The 18963-nt window shown below is 35.8% G+C and overlaps 1 protein-coding gene across 5 annotated transcripts; it reads left to right on the forward strand.

Moving 5' to 3' along the window:
- Positions 1-1287: 1287 nt before the first annotated feature.
- Positions 1288-18913, forward strand: Pvf1 (PDGF- and VEGF-related factor 1). 5 transcript variants are annotated; one of them, XR_011419666.1, is made up of 7 exons: positions 1288-1597; positions 7477-7820; positions 13714-13792; positions 13867-13893; positions 16279-16909; positions 17886-18104; positions 18310-18913. XR_011419666.1 is itself a non-coding variant. In XM_017154402.3 (6 exons), exons 2-6 carry the CDS (start codon positions 7536-7538, stop codon positions 18400-18402), a joined length of 975 nt encoding a protein of 324 aa, XP_017009891.2. In that variant the 5' UTR covers positions 1297-1597; positions 7477-7535; the 3' UTR covers positions 18403-18913. The 5 variants fall into 5 exon arrangements, 1 of the variants encoding a protein (XP_017009891.2); XR_001770326.3 differs by having other exon boundaries at positions 16279-16896; XR_001770325.3 differs by having other exon boundaries at positions 16279-16769.
- Positions 18914-18963: the final 50 nt, after the last annotated feature.

Here is an 18963-nt window from a genome sequence, read left to right on the forward strand (position 1 = left end):
TAAAGCTCACTCGGTGCAGTTCCAGGGATTCCAGATTCAGCGTTTCTATTTTTGAATTTTGTTTTTAAAGAGTCAAGAATTAAAACGCCTACTTCCTACAAAGTAACAATGAATTTTCTTATATATCTTTGAATATTCCAATGGGAGCCCTAAGATATAGTGGTCCGATTCGGCTCGCTCCGACATATGTACTACCTGCAATAGAAAGAAGACTTTCGGGAAAGTTTCATCGCGATATCTTTAAAACTGAGAGACTAGTTCGCATAGAAACGGACAGACGGACCGACGGACAGACGGACATGGCTAGATCGACTCGTCTAGTGATGCTGATCAAGAATATATATACTTTATGTGGTCGGAAACGTCTCCTTCACTGCGTTGCAAACATCTGACTGAAATTATAATACCCTCTACAAGGGTATAAAAATATATATTTAAAAGGTTTATTTGGTATAGCTTATTATCTAAGAAAACTTGTAAGTCATTAGATATCGATTTTTGAATACCTATAGATGATATATCTTGATGTTCTTCCTCTTACTAAGCTTTATATTCCTGTAAATATAGATTATATGTAGTAATATTTGAGGTCTTAACAATTTTTAATAACATCAAGAGCATTGGAAAGGCTTTTTACTAAGCTTTATCGAACTTGGGATTTTGTGATCCTGTAGATATAGATTATATATCGTAATATTCGAGGTCCTGACAATCTTTGCTTTGGAATATACAATATAGATTTCGTAGATATGATTCTCAAACTAACTGTATATCAATATGGAAAAGGTTTAGTTTAATAGCTTATTTTCTGAGAAGATTGTTGAGGCATCAGATATAGATTTCTGAATACCTATAGATGATATATCTTGATGTTCTTGGTCCTACTAAGCTTTATCGACCTTGGAATTTTGTATTCCTCTAGATATAGATTATATATAGTAATATTCGAGGTCTTAACAATTTTTAACAACATCAAGAGTATTGGAAAGGCTTTTTACTAAGCTTTATCGACCGTGGGATTTTGTATTTTGTATTCTTGTATTTTGTATATATTATATATCATAATATTCGAGGTCCTACAAATCTTTACCAACGAAGAGCATTGAAAAGTCGGGAACCTGGGGCCCCATGGGTTAACAGTGGATCTCGTACAGCAACTGTTAACTAGCAGCTGATCAACAACAGCCCCAGATCGGGAGAGCGCTGAGCGGATCGCAGAGCGGGAGAGCGAGCGCAATGATACCGCCGATCGTTACTGCTATTGTTATTTGTGATTGTGATAGGGGCACGGGTACGGGCACAGGCACAGTAACTTGGCCCACACCGACGACACGACAGTTTTGAACGGAACTTGCTGGTGCTTGGATCGCAGTTCAGATCCGATCCGATCCGATCTCCGCGAAGTTGGCACATTACCGATTTTGATTCCGCCGTCGACGCGCTCAAATATATATCACAAAATATTAAACATTATTCGTGCTTTTTTTTCTTGTTTTCCGTTGAGTTTAACCGATTTGTGAGTGGTGATCCCTCTGTATAATTATATAAAGGATTTTGTTAAAGTGATTCCTTGATTTTTGAGACGTTTTCGCATCGAGTAAGTTGTCTTTTAAACTACACATTTAAGTGGGTTCAGACAAACAAGCCAGCGACCCCCAAGTCCGTCTAACATTTAAACTAAAACAGCTTTTTGTTATTGTTTATATGTTTTCCACTTCTGCCCCATTGAAGCCGGGCCTTAAAAAAGCTCTCTATAGCGCATAGCCTTTTGTTTTTTTTTTTTTAATAGCTTTCGGCCAAAACCAGAACAGAGTTTTATCATTACCAAATGTAAAAAAAAGTACAATTGCAATTAACGTTTTTTGATGTGGCTGCTGAGTTATTCCAGTGGGTCTGTGGAAACCCCCATGTGAAAACTGTTGCGCTTGAGTTCCCCCACAGATAAAAACAACGTCTGAGCCGGGCTTTAATCGATATTCAAATCAAACTACGTCAAATCGCGTGTGAGTTGTGGATTGCTTAGGGTAAATAAAACTATATTAACTTTTTTATAATCAAAGATTTCTGGTTCAATTAGTATTTAAAAGCATTTCTTTCTTAGTTTATTATGAAATTTAAGTCAATGATTTGTTTTAATATTTCAACATCTTACATAAAAAGAGTAATTAATGTTTTAAATGTTTTCATTCCGAATTAATTCCTTAAGTGGAAACTTCTTATAAATACGTTCTAAAACTATATTATCCACTATTGTGTTTGGTTCTTTTTTATTTAATCACAATAAAAAACATCAGTCACATATAATATATTTATTTAATAAATTCTATAAATCTTTTTTCTGTAAAATAATCACGTTCAACAGCAGGAAAATGCCCTGAAGCTTAAAGTCAGTACGTGTTATATTTAGAATACATAGTAAAGGGTATAATTAAAAGTAAAATGGGCTTAAAATGTCAAGTATGTCAAATTATTACAATTAGTTATAATAATTTTCAATAAATGACTAGTTAAACATCGGTTTATTGTGTTCTCACATTCCAGACAGTTCATTTAACTTATTCGATACTTTCTCTTAATGATAAATTAATAAAAAATGTATATTTATACATAAGTCGAATAAAGTTCTTTTTAATAATGTGATTTCATTTTACTTAAATGAATTTTTTTGAAAGAATTCCTTTAATATCCTAAAATAGGACTGATGTTTCTTAGGATTTCTATACATATTTTCTCTTACTGAAAGTTAAAGTCGCTTAATCTTTAACTCGCATTCCAGACGAGACGTCTCTGTTAACCCGGTCCCTTTGGGGGGCCTTAAATCCATAATTTATCTTGTAGAACCCATTGCCCTCCTGTTGCCCTAACTTTTGTTGTTTGTTGGCATGCTCCTCATCAACATTATTCCATGGATGCAGTGGAATTATTATCATGTCTATATTGTAATTGATTTGCCTGAGCGAATAGCCAGACGAGGAGACAAGCTCTGTGCCTGTGCCTCTTCCCTGATCTGCCACGCCCTCGCCACCCTCAACCGCCCCTTGTTGCAGGCATATCATTAACGCCGGAGTTTTCATTTTGTTTTGGAGCTCTGGCGGTGCTGCCCGAGCAATTGCCTGGCTGGGGCACTCCTATAATTGCGGACCGCCCAAGTTGGCATCTCGATTGGGATATGATTCCTTGGGGTTTCTCGATTTTTCTCCTTGATATTATTATTTCGTATACGATATCTTTGGGTGACGCACCGGAAAACAATGCCTCGAAAGTGGAAGAAAAACTGCTGACACCTGCGCAAACTAAATTAAGATCTGTTAGTCCATTCTATCGACTATATGATACCTAAGATTCAGGGAAGCTAAAAGTAAATATTTTATAAAAATGTATTACCTTGTAATATTATTAGATTCCCATTAAAAATATTGTATCAATTACTTTAAAACTATTTTCTGATTTAATTTTTAAAAAGTTAAGCAATAATTACTGGGTATTAAGAACAATTATTAAGAGGAGTAACAAAAGTCTGTTCCTTTCGCAATAAGTATTCGCATTCATACTTATAATTTTAAAACGTGCTTAATTTTGTAATCTGTACGCAGTCAATGTCTCGCGCTCTCTCCCTCTCTCTTTCCCTGCCCCTGTTCCTGTCTCCTTCTATGAATCTGCAATATCTGGGCTGACGAAATGCTTCAGTAGCAACAACTGATAAGACTTGGCTAGACGTGCAATGTTAACCGTTAAAGCGGGTTAAAGAGACCTTCGATGTGACAGGTTATGCAATAATCATTGGTTTAATTGTAGAACTGGTTGTGATTTGAAAAAATGTCATTTTACTTTGAACCCTGTTTAGAATAAGTTCTTTGCTATTTTTAAAATATTAGAAAAACTTAGAAATACAAAAAAAGTACATTACTTTCATAATCATCATATGTATGTTTATTTGAAATTAAAAATCTCCAAAATGTTCAATTCACTGTTAACCGTTAACAGCTGTTATTTTAAATTTAAGCTTGTGCAGCAGCCCCAAATAAAAAAAAAACAGAAAAACAACAACAACAGGAGGGCAAAGGAATGTCAAGATGAATCACACAGGTGTGCGTGACACCTGGCAACAGAGAGTGAGAGAGAGGGAAGAGAGAGCAAGCACCCAAGAGCAGGAGAAAATAATATGAAAAAAAACAATAACAACTGTTGGTCTGTCATATCAATCGACATTTGCTTAACTGTTAAAGAGAAAAACAGAAAGGAAAACAATGATAGCAGATGGGTGTGGGTGTGTGTGTGTTGATTGTACACCTAAAACACAAGTGCAGAAACATACACCAATAAAAAACAAGCGCAAACTCCTCTGGTCCCGTTACAAGACGAGCTTAAAGCTATTTTTAACACCATCCGATCTGTCTCCCCTTCCTCCTCCTTCTCCCCCACTTTCTGCTATCTCCTTTCCTGTGTTGTTGTTTGCACCACTCTCTTCTCACTTTACTCTCCTGCGGTTTCCCTTAAAACACAGCAAGAAACTAGGATTATTTTAAAATTTAAACATATTTTTCTAAGATCAATAGTTACTAAAAAAGTGTGAAACTATTTTTTTACTTCCTAGAATGATATTTAATTTTGGTATTTTAGATTTGTAATTCTGGGAATTGACAATTTTTTTTGTTTTGTTTATCAAATATGAGTTATTTTGGACTTTAATTGTAAAAGGATTCACTAAAACTCCTTTTATTTATAAGAACAATATTTGATCTTGATTTTTTACCAACCTTATTTGTTTTCCAATTATCATACCTTTAAAAGCCTTTGGTTCCGTTCTTTATTAATCTGCATCATGCATGTTGTGCTCTTAATTGGGGTTTGGTGACCCCAAATCATTTGTTTTAGGCCTTATACCAACCAGTTTTAAACTGCTTTATTTATTTCAACAAATACATTTAAAATTCAGGGTATGGTAACCTTCTCCTGCGTAATCAGGCCTTTTTTTTCATCCCCAATCTTTATATGTACAAGTATTTTCTGCTCCATGGGGGAGCCGATTCCTATGTTTACTTCTTCCTCTGCTTCCTCATCTTCCATTTATTTTTTTTTGCATTTTAATGAATGAAATACTGGTGCAATTTTACTCATATTATTTTTTTTATTAGCTGATAAAGCGCCTTGACCAGTAGTAGCTAAAGCTATACGTATATCAAATATGTATGTATGTTTATTGTATCTGCAACAACAATTACTGGGGTCTATCATTATCACTAGGCGTGCGTTTCGTTATCGACAGCAAGTTGAGCAGCTGAAAGGGAAACGCGAACTGACCTATAATAAGAATTTTCATATTTAAGCAGTACGCAAAAAAAGAATAAGAACAGGCCAACCAAAGCAAGCGAATGACGAGAATAAAAACAAATAACAAAATACATTAAATGCCTCAGGCACAGTGGAGCCTGCACTTGGACTAAAAATTAAGACTTGAATGGAATTAATTTTAAATGCAAAACTGAGGTTTTATAAAACCACCTAACCTACCCTCATTACTTTAATAAACTAAAAATTCTTAATATAATTTTTAAAATGATGCTTAAAATTTTAAAGTTTTCTTTCAAGTGCACCATTATAATCAGTAACTGAAGTTCACTCCCATATACAGGAAATATTAAACTCCCTACGCATTTTGCATTCGAAATGAAGCGAAAAAGATTTTTCATATAGACAGGAAATCGGCCAAGTTCTTCACCCAAAGAATTCCCATTGAAAACTCCTTGATTGCCGCTGATTACACAAGACTTTAGTCTTTAGTCGGTGGGTTGGGGAACTGTTTCTGATTTATGAGTCAGGGCATGGCCATAATAAATGAAATGGGCAAAGAGCCGCCGAACAAACGTGGTTCATTCATAGCCAAAAGTGGTAGTGGAAGTGGCAGTGCATTGTTTAATACCGTGTAAACATTTCACACAATCGGGCATTCGGGTTGACTCACCCGTTTTGTAAGACCATAGCTAATGCAATTAGCAAGCCCTATTCTCTGGGCTTCCTATCTTGATTATTATCAATAAACCCGTTAAAATTATTTATTTTTCTTTTGTCATCAAATATTTGTTGAATTAGTAACCGTCATTTACCTAGTCATTTAATGGTCCGCAAATTATTACAGAATTAGCCAAGTTAGATTGTTGTATTTCACTCTTATCTTAGTTTTTTATCTTGTTTATAAATAAACATTGTTATTTTTTTTAGTAACCGCTTGGAATTAATAACAACTTACATTATTGAGTTATATTATAGTCTTCCTTTTAATTAAAACAAATGTACGAGTTCACAAGCTTTTAACTTTGAATGTACTTATAATGCTTTTACAGTTTTTTAAATCAAATTCAAATCAAATTAAATTATTTTTTGATTTTTGTAGAGCTTATGGGGTGCTTACCTAGTTGGTAGTGAGTAATGCTATAGCTTCCTGTCCTTACGACTTTATTGTCATGCAATCGGCTGGCTGATTGTCTCATTGATATGCCTGACGCACGATTTTGTACCCTCGAGAGCGGTGTTTGCTTATGATAAGACTTTTTGTATCAATGTCAAGTTAGCCATATAGAGGTTTTGCTGCCTCGTTGGTCAACATCAACAGCGCATTCATAACCGAACTGACCCTAATTCGAATGGTAAACGTGCCCGCCCACCTGTCACCCACACCTAAAAACTACACCTGCCGGTTGTCTTGGCCCAAGATTTGACATTGTAAGTCGAGAAACCAGAAGAAGAAAAGCAAATTAACCACTGCACAAACAAGACAAAAGCCTGCGAGAAGAAAACAAATCTCTGACACTGACGTTTTCCCACTCGCCCCGTAAATCAAGTCGTAAATCATTCAGGGGGAATCTGGAGAAATGATGCGACTTTACGTTTTTTACACTCAGAACAAACCATAAAAAATATTTGGAATTGTTAAGGGTTCGTTTAGAAAGAATTCCTTGAATTCCTACAAGAATTTTTTAAAAATACAATGAGTTTTAGTCACAATTTTCCGGAAAAAATGTCTGTAAATTCCAATGTGCACTTCCGCAAATTCGAATTAACGCCTGATAAAAGATTACTTGATCAGGAATTTATGGCGCAGCTTGCTAATCTGAAGATTCTGAGAAATATCAAATGCCGGGAATAAATCACTGGCGAATTTATGTCGGTAAAACTGTGACGTTTTTTCCAAAAATACCAAATGATTCGCCACAGGAAGCTATGATTACGTTCTTTGTTAATTTTAATTCATACATTTTTTAGGAGTTCGAAATAAACAATTTTCCTAGGAATAAAAAAGAACTAGCTGGAAATTTGTTTAAGTTTTTGTTTTTATAGTAGTGAAATATTCAGACATATTTCGATCAGAAATTGAACAAAAACAAATTGTTTGTTAAAGAATTGGTGGATATTTAATCTACTTCTAATAATCACAACAAAAATTCTAATTGTAATTATATTCATTTTTTTATTTTGTAGATAATTGGAACAGTTTTTGTGTCATCAGCCGTAATTCGGAGCTATTTTAAGAGGATCGAATGGCCATGTCCCGAACCCGAAGCAGAATATTCAAACCTGTGGTGGTTCCACCGCTTCTTTTGCTCCTCCTGATCGTCGGCAGAGCAGCGGGTGCAAATCTTGTATCCCCAAACCACAGACTACCATCGCAGAGGTTCTTCTACGCCGACACTGCGATCTCCGCCTCCTCCTCGCAGACCAAGGTGCGACTGCTCCGCCAGGCGGATGACCCGAATGCTGCGCCGGAGGCAGTGGAGGGCAGCTGCTGCCAGGGAGCAGCCGCCGAAGCCGGAAAACCACTGACGGTAAGACCGCGTTAAACCCGATATTACAACCCTTATTATATCATTTTATGTCACAGATATTCTGTATAATCGGTCAATTTTAATTGTCCTTTAGAATTGTTAGTATAGATAGGTATATAAATTTAAGTTTTTAATAATTTTAAATTCATTTTCAGTAGTGCATATATTTTAAATACACTTGGTATAAGATAATAATATATTAAAGATAGGTCTTTGAAAAATTGAATAGGAAATCCACTTTAAACGAATAAACGAGTTTATATTATTTAACTTACTACACACTAATGATTTAAGTGATAAAAATTCATCGGGATTTTTTCTGTTGATAAAAAAAAACCCAAAAATATGATAAGGCTCTGAATAGGAAGCCTTCATGGTAATTTCCCAAGTTTAAGTTTCGGGTTTTTCAAAAGTTTGCATTAAATCATGGAAAGTGGATTTTGATTCAGGCCCTAATCTAAAAACCATTTTGATATTAGATATTCTGGTTCTCAAAATGGAACCTTTTTAGTTAGCCTTTTAATTACCAAATATTACTTTAGTATCTGGCGAGAACCCATCTCATGCTGCATCCAGATGGCGCCACTGTGCCGCCTAGAAACATTGCATATTTGGGTCATCGTCATCGCTGCTGTTTTGTTTGCAGCTTGATAAGGCGTAGTCTCACTGCACAACCCCAACGCGCAGCCCGATCCCAAACCCCGATCCCAAACCCCAATCCCAGACCCCAACCCCATCCCAAGATCGGGAGAAAGCCGTGGACAGTGGCGCCGTTGTCTCAGCCTCTTCTCACGGAGCGAAAAGATAGCAATCTAAAACTTGGACGTATATAAAATTAAATTAAAGGTTGAATCTTTACTTGAAATGTAATCTTCCTGATAATCTAAAAAAAAACTATTAACTATAGATGTTTATGTTTAGTTTACAGATGAAATTGTAACCAAATGTTATGGAGCTTATAATAGGACTACTTTTCTCCCAGTGAAGACGCATTTTGTGCTTCTGTCTGCGTCTTTGGCATTGATAGCGATGATCGCCTTGATTCCAAAACAAATAATTCGCATTACGTTTTTAATTGGGCGTTACTCACTGGCAGTGGCCCCCTCTTCCAGCACTTTCTAACCACCCAGCACCCAGCCCAGGCATTGTTTGCGTCAGTGCCAAGATAAACAGAAGATTTCCTTCCCCGGCGAAGAAAGCCAGGCGGCGCACAGTGGGGTAACAGAGGCCGATTTTGCGAATTAATGTTAAAATCAAATCTCAAAAATCTCTAAAAGTAATGATGGCAGTTTATGGTACATTGAATGACCTTTCATAATCTAAAACTGAAATCGCATTTAGTTTTATCAGACCAGAGATATTCTTTCTCAAAGTTACACTTTGATTCACATTTCATCAAGACAATCCAAATTTTACTTTTTCTTCATTTTTAAAAAAATATTAAACTAACAATGTTTAATGTACCAAAAAACTGTAAATGCCATTGTTTTCTTTTAAGTGTTAACTAATTTTTTATTTAAAAACAAAAATTTAGAATTAATATATTATATTTTTAATAAATAATTTTAATACACCTTAAATTTAACCTGATTCTGAGAAATCTTAAAAGATTTCTCGGAAGAGCCGGGTTTCGCCGTTTTCATATTTTACTGAAAATTTCTCTGATATATAAACTTTCAAATGTGCAAAAATAGAGGTGCTGTTTTGTGCTTTTTTTGAGAAAAGTTAATAACAGTAACCTAACCTCAAAAATTAAAATTTTTCCAGAAATGGTTTTATTAGTATGTTTGCCTTTCTTGGGTATATTTTAAGGAAGTAAAATACACTTTTACTAACTTTTAGGCAGCAGAGTTGGAATCTTTTGTTCCTGTACCTCTATCGTTTATAGTTATGGAGATATCTTCACATTTGTAAGCCAAAAAGGTGTTCTTACTCTTTTAGCTTTTGTGGGTGAATTAATTGACCAATCCGAATCAAATTTGGCTCTAAATGCATATAAAACAATTAGATAAAATGGAAAAAGACCTTTAAGGTTAACAGTCAGCCCAAACCGTGAGAATTGTTATTCGATTTTCAATAAAATTGTTCGATAAAAAAAATATGGCGCTGCAGTGTATCGATAAAAACAAAGCTTCTTTGCGTTTTCTTCTCCTTCGGATGGTGACTTGTTGTTTTCGTGTACATTTTATAATTATACTTTTGTTTCAATGGATTCACATGTAAAAGGTATGTTATTTGTGTTAATTAGTTGTGTTAGTTGTGTAGCCCACCTTCATGTGTTCCGTCACAGTGTTTAATGTTTTTAATGTGTACTAGTAAAATTCTACGTAGTTGAGTGAATTGTCGCAGGTTTGATTGTGTTTGTCAATGTACGTGTGTTTATTACACATTGTTAACCAAATTTTCCCGTTTTTTGGTATCATTCTTAAAAATATTAGCAGAAGACGCAAAAGAGCATTTCTTCTCTCATCTCGAGCTGTATAAAATCTGGAAAGAACAACGCCACTTGAGTGATTCAGAGCAGTTGGATTTGCTATTTAAATGCATACAGAGACGAGTAGATCCTAGCAGTGAATTAATCCCCGATTATAAAACAAAAATCACACGATTCCTAAGAGAGCTACAGCTAAGGTGGAAAAAGTCACGCAGGTTAGCGCCCCAATTCCTGAAGGCCAATGATAATTGGCTAAACTCTTCAATTGTATTTAAAAGAGCTGCGCAAAAGAAACGAGGTCGTCAAGAAGTTGCTTTTGAAAGTTGTAACATTCGCTCAAAATACAAAAAAACTATGGAATTAAGGAGCAACTCCTTACCTATGCTTTCATTTGCGACAGAAACGAAATTAAAAGAAGCTGGTAATGTGGAAGCTTCTAAGTTTGTTGCCGAGCTTGCGAATTCATCACCCACAAGATCCAAATCCTTACGAAAATTAGTAGACAATGCTAGAACTGTGACAAAAATTCCAAAAGAAAAGGCTTTAGCACTTTTTATAAATGCTAGTCTAACAAGACATCAATACAATCTTATTAGAGTTTCGGCCCCAGAAAGATTTCCGTCTTATACAACAATTCAACATGCCAAACGAGATTGCTACCCACTCGAAAACTCAATAAAAATTACTGAAATTTCAGCGGAGGTTACTCTACAAGGGCTTCTTGACCACACCTCTTTGAGGTTGGTATTACTGAATGAGCAAATGATCCCATCTTTATCAGATGAGGATTGCAAGCTCTTTCGTTTGTATAGCAAGTGGGGTTTTGATGGTAGCTCAAGTCATACACCATACAAGCAATCATTTGCTTCTCCTGATGCCTCAGATGCTAATGTACTTATAACATCACTTGTGCCCTTGAAATTATCAAGTCAGGGTCAAACAATCTGGCAAAACCCTCGACCTTCCTCTACTAGATTCTGTCGACCTTTAAAAATTGAGTTTATCAAAGAAAATTCCGCTACTTCAAACCAGGAACATGGAAGGGTGATTAACGAAATTAAACACCTAAAAAGCTCATTTGTCGAGATCGGAGACAGAACCATAGAAGTTTCTCATGAAACAATCCTGTCAATGATAGATGGTAAAGTGTGTAACGCTTTGACGGAAACGACTTCCACCCAAAGGTGCTATATATGTGGCTGTACAAGTAAAGAATTCAATAAGATTGATCATATGATTAAAGTTCCCACAAAAACCGAAAATTTACAATTTGGCCTATCAATTCTTCACGGCTGGATCCGTTTCTTTGAATGCCTTCTTCATCTATCCTACAAGTTGACAATTAAGAAGTGGCAAGTTAGGAACCCTGACGATAAGAAAATTGTTGCTGACAGAAAAGCTCAAATTCAAAAAGATTTTAGGAATCAGATGGGACTTATAGTGGATCAACCCAAGCCAGGTTGCGGAAATTTTAATGACGGCAATACAGCTCGAAGGTTTTTTAAAAACGCTGAACTTTCTGCTAAGATAACTAATATAGACTTACAACTGATTAAAAGAATGCATACTATATTGATTGCAGTGTCATCTGGCAAGGAAATAGATGTTATCAAGTTTCGTTTCTTTGCACATCAGACAGCTTATCTTTTTGTAGAGAGATACCCATGGTATTATATGCCTCCTACCTTGCATAAATTTTTTATTCATGGCCCAGAAATTATTGAGCACGCTTTGCTTCCAATTGGCCAACTTTCAGAAGAGGCGCAAGAAGCAAAAAACAAGGATTTTAAAAAATATCGGGAACAATTTTCTCGAAAAATCAGTCGAGAAAAACAAAACGAAGACGTTTTTAAAAGGCTACTCATAAGTTCTGATCCAATAATAACCTCTATATCGGATTTACACAAGGAGAAAACCACTAAAATACCTAAAGAGGCTCTTGACTTATTGAAGCCCGCAGAAGAAGATTCAGATACAGACGAAGGTGCAGATAGGGACGAAGATACAGATACGGACACAGATTGTTAAGACTGTTTAATAATTTTAGTGTTAATAAAGTATTATGAAAAAAACATACACAAAAAAACCGAACTTTTTGGTCAAAAAACTTTTTATGCGCCTAAATATCAATTGAAAATGGTTGGACAACATAAGAAATGTTTTTATTTAATATTTAAGATATTAACAATTTCCTAAAATAATAATATAAAACAAATTTACTGCAAATGCATTGGGACACACGAAAATAACAGAATAACATAGTTTTCGTCTATTTTACTAAAATTAAAAATTTATTTTAAATACTAAAAAAAATATTTTTTTAGTAAATCCGGTTTTTATATTATAAGTGATTTAAACTTGTTTAAAAAATATATTTTTGGGCATCGTATCATGCTTGGTTGATTTGATTCGCACTTTTGGCCTCTGTTACCCCACTGTGCGGCGGAAGGGTTTCGGCGTCGAATTGGCTGGGTAAACACGCAGTTGGGGGTTCGGTTTCTGGCCACTCAACAAATACCTAGAACTACACAGAAGTCGAAACAATAACAGCCAGCGATATCGGATGGCAATTAGTAATTAGTGTTAGGCCAATTGTGATAACACGGGAATGCGATTCGCTTCCTGGAAGTTTGTCAACAGCTTATATATATATTGAACAATTTTTATTTTGTTTTTTGGCAAAGCTCTAGAAAATTTGTTTTTTAAATAATCTCACTTTTTTCTTTGTAATTATGTATATTATAAATATTGACAACAGTTTATAGGGAATGTAATCTTAACTACGAAAATATATGGAATAAACACTTTTGTTTTAACAAATTTTTTCTATATATCCTAAGGGAATTATTATTATTATTTGCATCAAAAACAATTCAAAAATTTCTCAAAGTAAAATATTTAGTAAATTGATTTATTGAAAAAACTCAAGATCAAAATAATCTCACTTTTTCTTTGGATTGCTTTTATTGCTAAAGTTAGTTTTTCTTAGCGGTTGTTTGCAATTTGCCCTTGAACTTTCTCCGCGTTTTGTGACGCAGCATTCGCAAGAGCAACACCAACAAGTTATCCCCTCACCGAATAATTAACAGCTTCGAGTGGCAAATGTCGCTAATGAATCATGGCCCAGAGCATGGCTGTATAGCCGTATGGCTACCGTCACATCTACGTGCAAATTGGCCAAACCAAATCGTCGGCGCCGAGAACTCGGCACGTGGCTACGATTCACTTGCTCCTCTTCCGCTGGGAATGACAGCTAAATCGTGTTTGAAAACAGTTTAAATACCTGGGTGACGCATATTGTTATATTTGTTGATATATTCGTGTATTTATTCAAACTATTTATATGCAGTTGACGTCCGTTATCTATACTCAAATGGGAAACAGTAGTAGTGGCCCATGACTAAGTTCAAATGAATGTTTTGGTGGTGCTTTAATCTATGTCCTAAATTTCTTTCGCAGATTCCACTGACCGTGTCCGCTGAGTTGACCAACGTGACTGTGGATTATGATGTTTCCGGCGAGATCCCCTCCTCGAAGGGTGAGTTTTACGGAAATATTTATGCACCCATCAAGATATCTAAGTAAATTGTGTATTATGTTTCCTTTTCGCAGAAAACTTCAAGCGCAGCATCTCAAAATGTAAGTCAAGCTATAGAAATAAACCTTCTATTACCAAACTAAGATACGATAATAGATTTTAAAAAAAAGTAAATTTCAATTTATTTTTTTGACATAAAAGTACATTTTAATGATTACACTGTGCAGCATTTTTAGTGCTTTTTAAATTTACCTCAATGAATGCTATATTTTTGGATTCGTTACGAATTCCCAAGTTAAACTGCGTTTTCCAAAAAGTTCCCCGACGCAAGGATTCTTAGCAAAAGGTCCTTAAAGTTCGAAAAATGCTGAAATTGGCCAACTTTGCGGAGCTCTCAGAGGCAAATGGTTAGATTCGATGTTAAAGTTTTTTAAAAGATACACCCTTTATCTTTCAAACCCCACACTTAAAAAATTTATAGGATTTTTTTAAGGCAGAAACAAATTCTAGAAAACATAGTCAAACAAGAAAGGAAGCTACCTTCGGCCAGCCGAAGCTTATATACCCTTGTAGATAAAAGAATACTCACTCGGTGCAGTTCCAGGGATTCCAGATTCAGCGTTTCGATTTATTTCAATTTTGTTTTTAAGTAGTCAAGAATCAAAACGCCTACTTCCTACAAAGTTACAATGAATTTTCTTATATTTGTTTGGGAGCCTTAAGATATAGTGGTCCGATCCGGCTGGCTCCGACATATGTACTACCTGCAATAGAAAGAAGACCTTCGGGAAAGTTTCATCGCGATAGCTTTAAAACTGAGAGACTAGTTCGCATAGAAACGGACAGACGGACAGACGGACAAGGCTAGATAGACTCGGCTATTGGTGCTGATCAAGAATATATATACTTTATGTGGTCGGAAACGTCTCCTTCACTGCGTTGCAAACATCTGACTGAAATTATAATACCCTCTACAAGGGTATAAAAACATAAAAGTATACACCTGCGGTCAAAATAGTAGTAGTGTTGCCGCCCTGTGTATTTAAAAGTTTGTTGTTGTAATTGATCTTTTCCTGGTAATATTGTATTGATTATAATTTTACTATTAAAAACACAGGGCGGCAACACTACTACTATTTTGACCGCAGCAGTATGTTTTTAAGTTTTTTGACTATGTTTTCAGGAGTTTATTTCTGCCTTAAAAAAATCCTAAAATTATTCTAAGTATGGGATTTGAAAGATAAAGAGTGTAACTTTTAAAAAACTTTAACATCGAATCAAACCATGCATCCATTTGCCTCTGAGAGCTCCGCAAAGTTGGCCAATTTCAGCATTTTTCGAACTTTGAGGTCCTTTTGCTAAGAATCCTTGCGTCGGTGAACTTTTTGGAAAACGCAGTTAAACTTGGAAATTCGTAACGAATCCAAAAAAATTGCATCCATCAAGGTAAATTTTTGATGCTGCATAGTGTTATTTTTGATTATTCAGAAATTAACAAAATATTTACCAATAAAGGTAAATTCGTGATTTCTGGATCTCGAGAATATTACATCATCGTTCGAGTGTTTTTTTAGAGTCCTATATTTTATTCCAAGTTCCAACTTATTTTTTTGACATAAAATTAAGGTTTAATGATTGTTTTCGATTATTCAGAAATTAACAAAATATGTATGTATAAAGGTATATTCGTGATTTCTGGACCTCGAGAATATTATATTATCATTGGATTGTATTTTCTAGAGTCCTATATTTTACCCTGAATTTCTATTTATTTTTTTGAGATAGAAGTAAATTTTAAGGATTTTTTTTTATTATTTAAATATTTACCTATAAAGATAAACTCCGGATTTCTGGATCTCAAGAATATCATCATCATTCGATTGTTCTTTCTGGAGTCCTATATTTTACCCTGAATTCCAATTTATTTTATTTTGACATTAATGATTATTATACCCGTTACTCGTAGAGTAAAAGGGTATACTAGATTCGTGCAAAAGTATGTAACAGGTAGAAGGAAGCGTTTCCGACCCTATAAACTATATATGTTCTTGATCAGGATCACTAGCCGAGTCGATCTAGCCATGTCCGTCTGTCCGTCTGTCTGTCCGTCTGTCTGTCTGTATGAACGCTGAGATCTCGGAAACTATAAAAGCTAGAGGATTGACATTTTGCATGCAGATTCTAGGAGTTCCTACGCAGCGCAAGTTTGTTTCAAAAGGGTGCCACGCCCCCTCTAACGCCCACAATCGCTTATATACGATTTTAAAATTTCAATATTTCGGAAAAGTAAAAATGCAGTTTTATGGTGTTTATCAATACTATTTTTTAAATCGGACCATTCGTTAAAAAGTTACGGCGGATCAAAGTTTTTATCTTCATCTCCTTCGCACTTTCTTTAGCTGAGTAACGGGTATCTGATAGTCGGGGCACCCGACTATAGCGTTCTCTCTTGTTTTAAATTATTTTTTATGATTTTTGACCACCAGCCACCGTGAGGAATGCGACGCCGGCCAGCTGCTCGCCGCAGCCCACGATCGTGGAGCTGAAGCCGCCGGCGGAGGACGAGGCTAACTACTACTACATGCCCGCCTGCACGCGGATCAGTCGGTGCAACGGCTGCTGCGGCTCCACGCTGATCTCCTGCCAGCCGACGGAGGTGGAGCAGGTGCAGCTGCGGGTGCGCAAGGTGGACAGGGCGGCGACCAGCGGACGCCGGCCGTTCACCATCATCACCGTGGAGCAGCACACGCAGTGCCGCTGCGATTGCCGAACGAAGGCGGAGGACTGCAATGTGTATCAGTCGTACCGCAAGGACCTGTGCCGCTGCGAGTGCCACAACACGGATGCGCGGGACAAGTGCCTGGAGCAGGCCGAGAACAAGTACTGGGTGGACGACAACTGCACCTGCGTGTGCCGCTACAACCAGAGCTGCACCACCGGCACCGTCTTCGATGAGACGCAGTGCAAGTGCACCGACGTGAGTGGCTCCCGATAGGACTCCACCCTAGTTGCCCCTGAGGCCCAATGGCTCCCGGTTCGGGCGAGGGATTGGTTGCGTTCTGGTCCGTTCTGGTCAGGGGATCGGTTGTACTCTCGTCCTTTTGGTTGGTTTGCCTGGTTGGTTGCTTCCTGGTGGTGGCTCTCTAGCTTAAGCTCCTTCCTGCTCCTTCCAATAATATGCAGCTAGGCTCCTCGAGTTCCTTGCGTACTTATTTTATATGTTCAGGATTGTAAATATGTTGTATTGAAAGTTATACTTTACTACTCTGCATGTTTACATGCAACGAATTCTTAAATCTTTTTTTGTAAATATTTTTTAATATGTATATTTTAAATAATTTATTCAATGTTGAAAGTATTTATATAGATATGTTTATTTTTTCTGTTATTTTTTCCCGAATATATAAAATTTAATTTTATTTATTTCTTAGTAGTTCGAATTTTACAATAATAATAATAATTACAATATAATAATAATATTCTTGATCAGCATCAATACCCGAGTCCATCTAGCCATGTCCGTCTGTCAGTCTGTCCGTCTGTCCGTTTCATCTTTCTATTGCAGGTCGTACATATGTCGGAACCAGCCGGATCAGACCACTATATCTTATGGCTCCCATAGAAATAATCAAAAAAGTAAAAGAAAAACTATTGTAACTTTGTAGAAAGTAGGCGTTTCGATTTTTGACAATGTAAAAACAACATTTTAATTAGGCATACCTGCCTAATTATAATTATATAAACTTCCGCTGGCCGAAGTTAACTTACTTTCTTGTTTTTAACTTATTCTGACGCATGAGTTATTTACATAGTTTATACATAGTTTCTAGAATGAATAAATTATTTAAATCAATACAATGTAGACTTCTTATTATATTATTATCTTGTTATTTTGTAGCATATTTTATTCTCAAGTTTTGTTTTTATTTATTCACCTGTATTAATCCAACTCGTGTTTATTCTGTTCTATTTTATTATTTGTTTAGCTGTTAGCCAAATAACTCACTCTATTTCTTTCCCTTAATTTAAGTTTGTCATCGTCCTAACACCTTTTACATGTCTTTACTTCTGTTTCTCTTGTGTTTCATTTTAGATCAAAAATGTCGAGTATTATTCTTAGAGTCCACAAAACAAAGCACACTCCACAAATTAAATTTGCTTACCTTTTTGTGATATTGTTACATTAACTTTTTCGGAAAAAGGAACTTAAAATTAGCGATTTGTTAAGGTTAAAAATAAAAAAAAAAATTGTAAAGAAAATTGTAACATATACATAGTGAGGCAAAAAAAAGGGAGAAGGGAGTTGCATTGTGTGAGTACCTGTCCTGCTTAAATGTTTAATCAACCTGCCAAAAATAATAGTTCTTATACCTCCATGACTAACCTCGCCGCTAATTTAAAATATCGAAAATATCCAATTGCTTCGCCCTACCCAAAGTCCCGCTTTTTAAAAAATATGCCTTTAAATAAATATGATTTCTGTATTAAATGTATTTCTTTACTTTCCCCCCGATTAGCCTGGCGCACCCATCAATGTTTTGGACCGCAAACGCTTCATTGTCCAGGCCGTACAGGTGGACCCCGATAACACCACCCTGTACAGTGTTTGAGTACAGTTAACAAACACCGGGGAGTACGAAGGAGAAACGCCAGCTTCCTAGAGGGAAATCCCCGAGTACTGAGAAAGCAATTACCGAAGAATTGCACTAAGCGTAGTTGCCTATGTACTTTAAATTATTTATAGTTATCGATTAAACATAGCCTAAGACCACTGTACCCCCTTAAAAACTAACTCACAGTATTTTCCCCTTGCTTCTGCGGCACAAAAAACAAGAAAAAGGGGGTTTGCAAAAATCTCTAACGATTGGATGTAACTTGAAAATGTGTTTAAAACTGGACAAACTATACAATTTTGGATACATTTTCTAAAAAATTCCAAAATAGAAATTTTTGCGCAACCCCTGCGTAAATATTAATTTTATTAATTTGTTAATAGTACTTTTTAAGCGCCTTCCACTTTGTCGCGGCCTTGTATACACTTGTTTATTTCCGTTTGTTTAAGTTTTAATTCATTCTAAATTAATCGTCCACAAATTAAATGCTATCCAATAATTCGCTGTACTCCATTTGTATGTAACTTTTTTTTGTATAAACTGTTAGACCTAAGTTTA

This window comes from Drosophila takahashii, chromosome X (assembly GCF_030179915.1).
Source record: "Drosophila takahashii strain IR98-3 E-12201 chromosome X, DtakHiC1v2, whole genome shotgun sequence".
Taxonomy (NCBI): domain Eukaryota; kingdom Metazoa; phylum Arthropoda; class Insecta; order Diptera; family Drosophilidae; genus Drosophila; species Drosophila takahashii.

Coding starts and splice junctions, on each gene's coding strand:
- Pvf1 (XM_017154402.3), top strand. CDS start 7,536: ATGGCCATGTCCCGAACCCGAAGCAGAATATTCAAACCTGTGGTGGTT. Junction 13,793..13,866: donor CGAGATCCCCTCCTCGAAGG/GTGAGTTTTACG, acceptor TCCTTTTCGCAG/AAAACTTCAAGCGCAGCATC. Junction 13,894..16,278: donor CAAGCGCAGCATCTCAAAAT/GTAAGTCAAGCT, acceptor TTTGACCACCAG/CCACCGTGAGGAATGCGACG.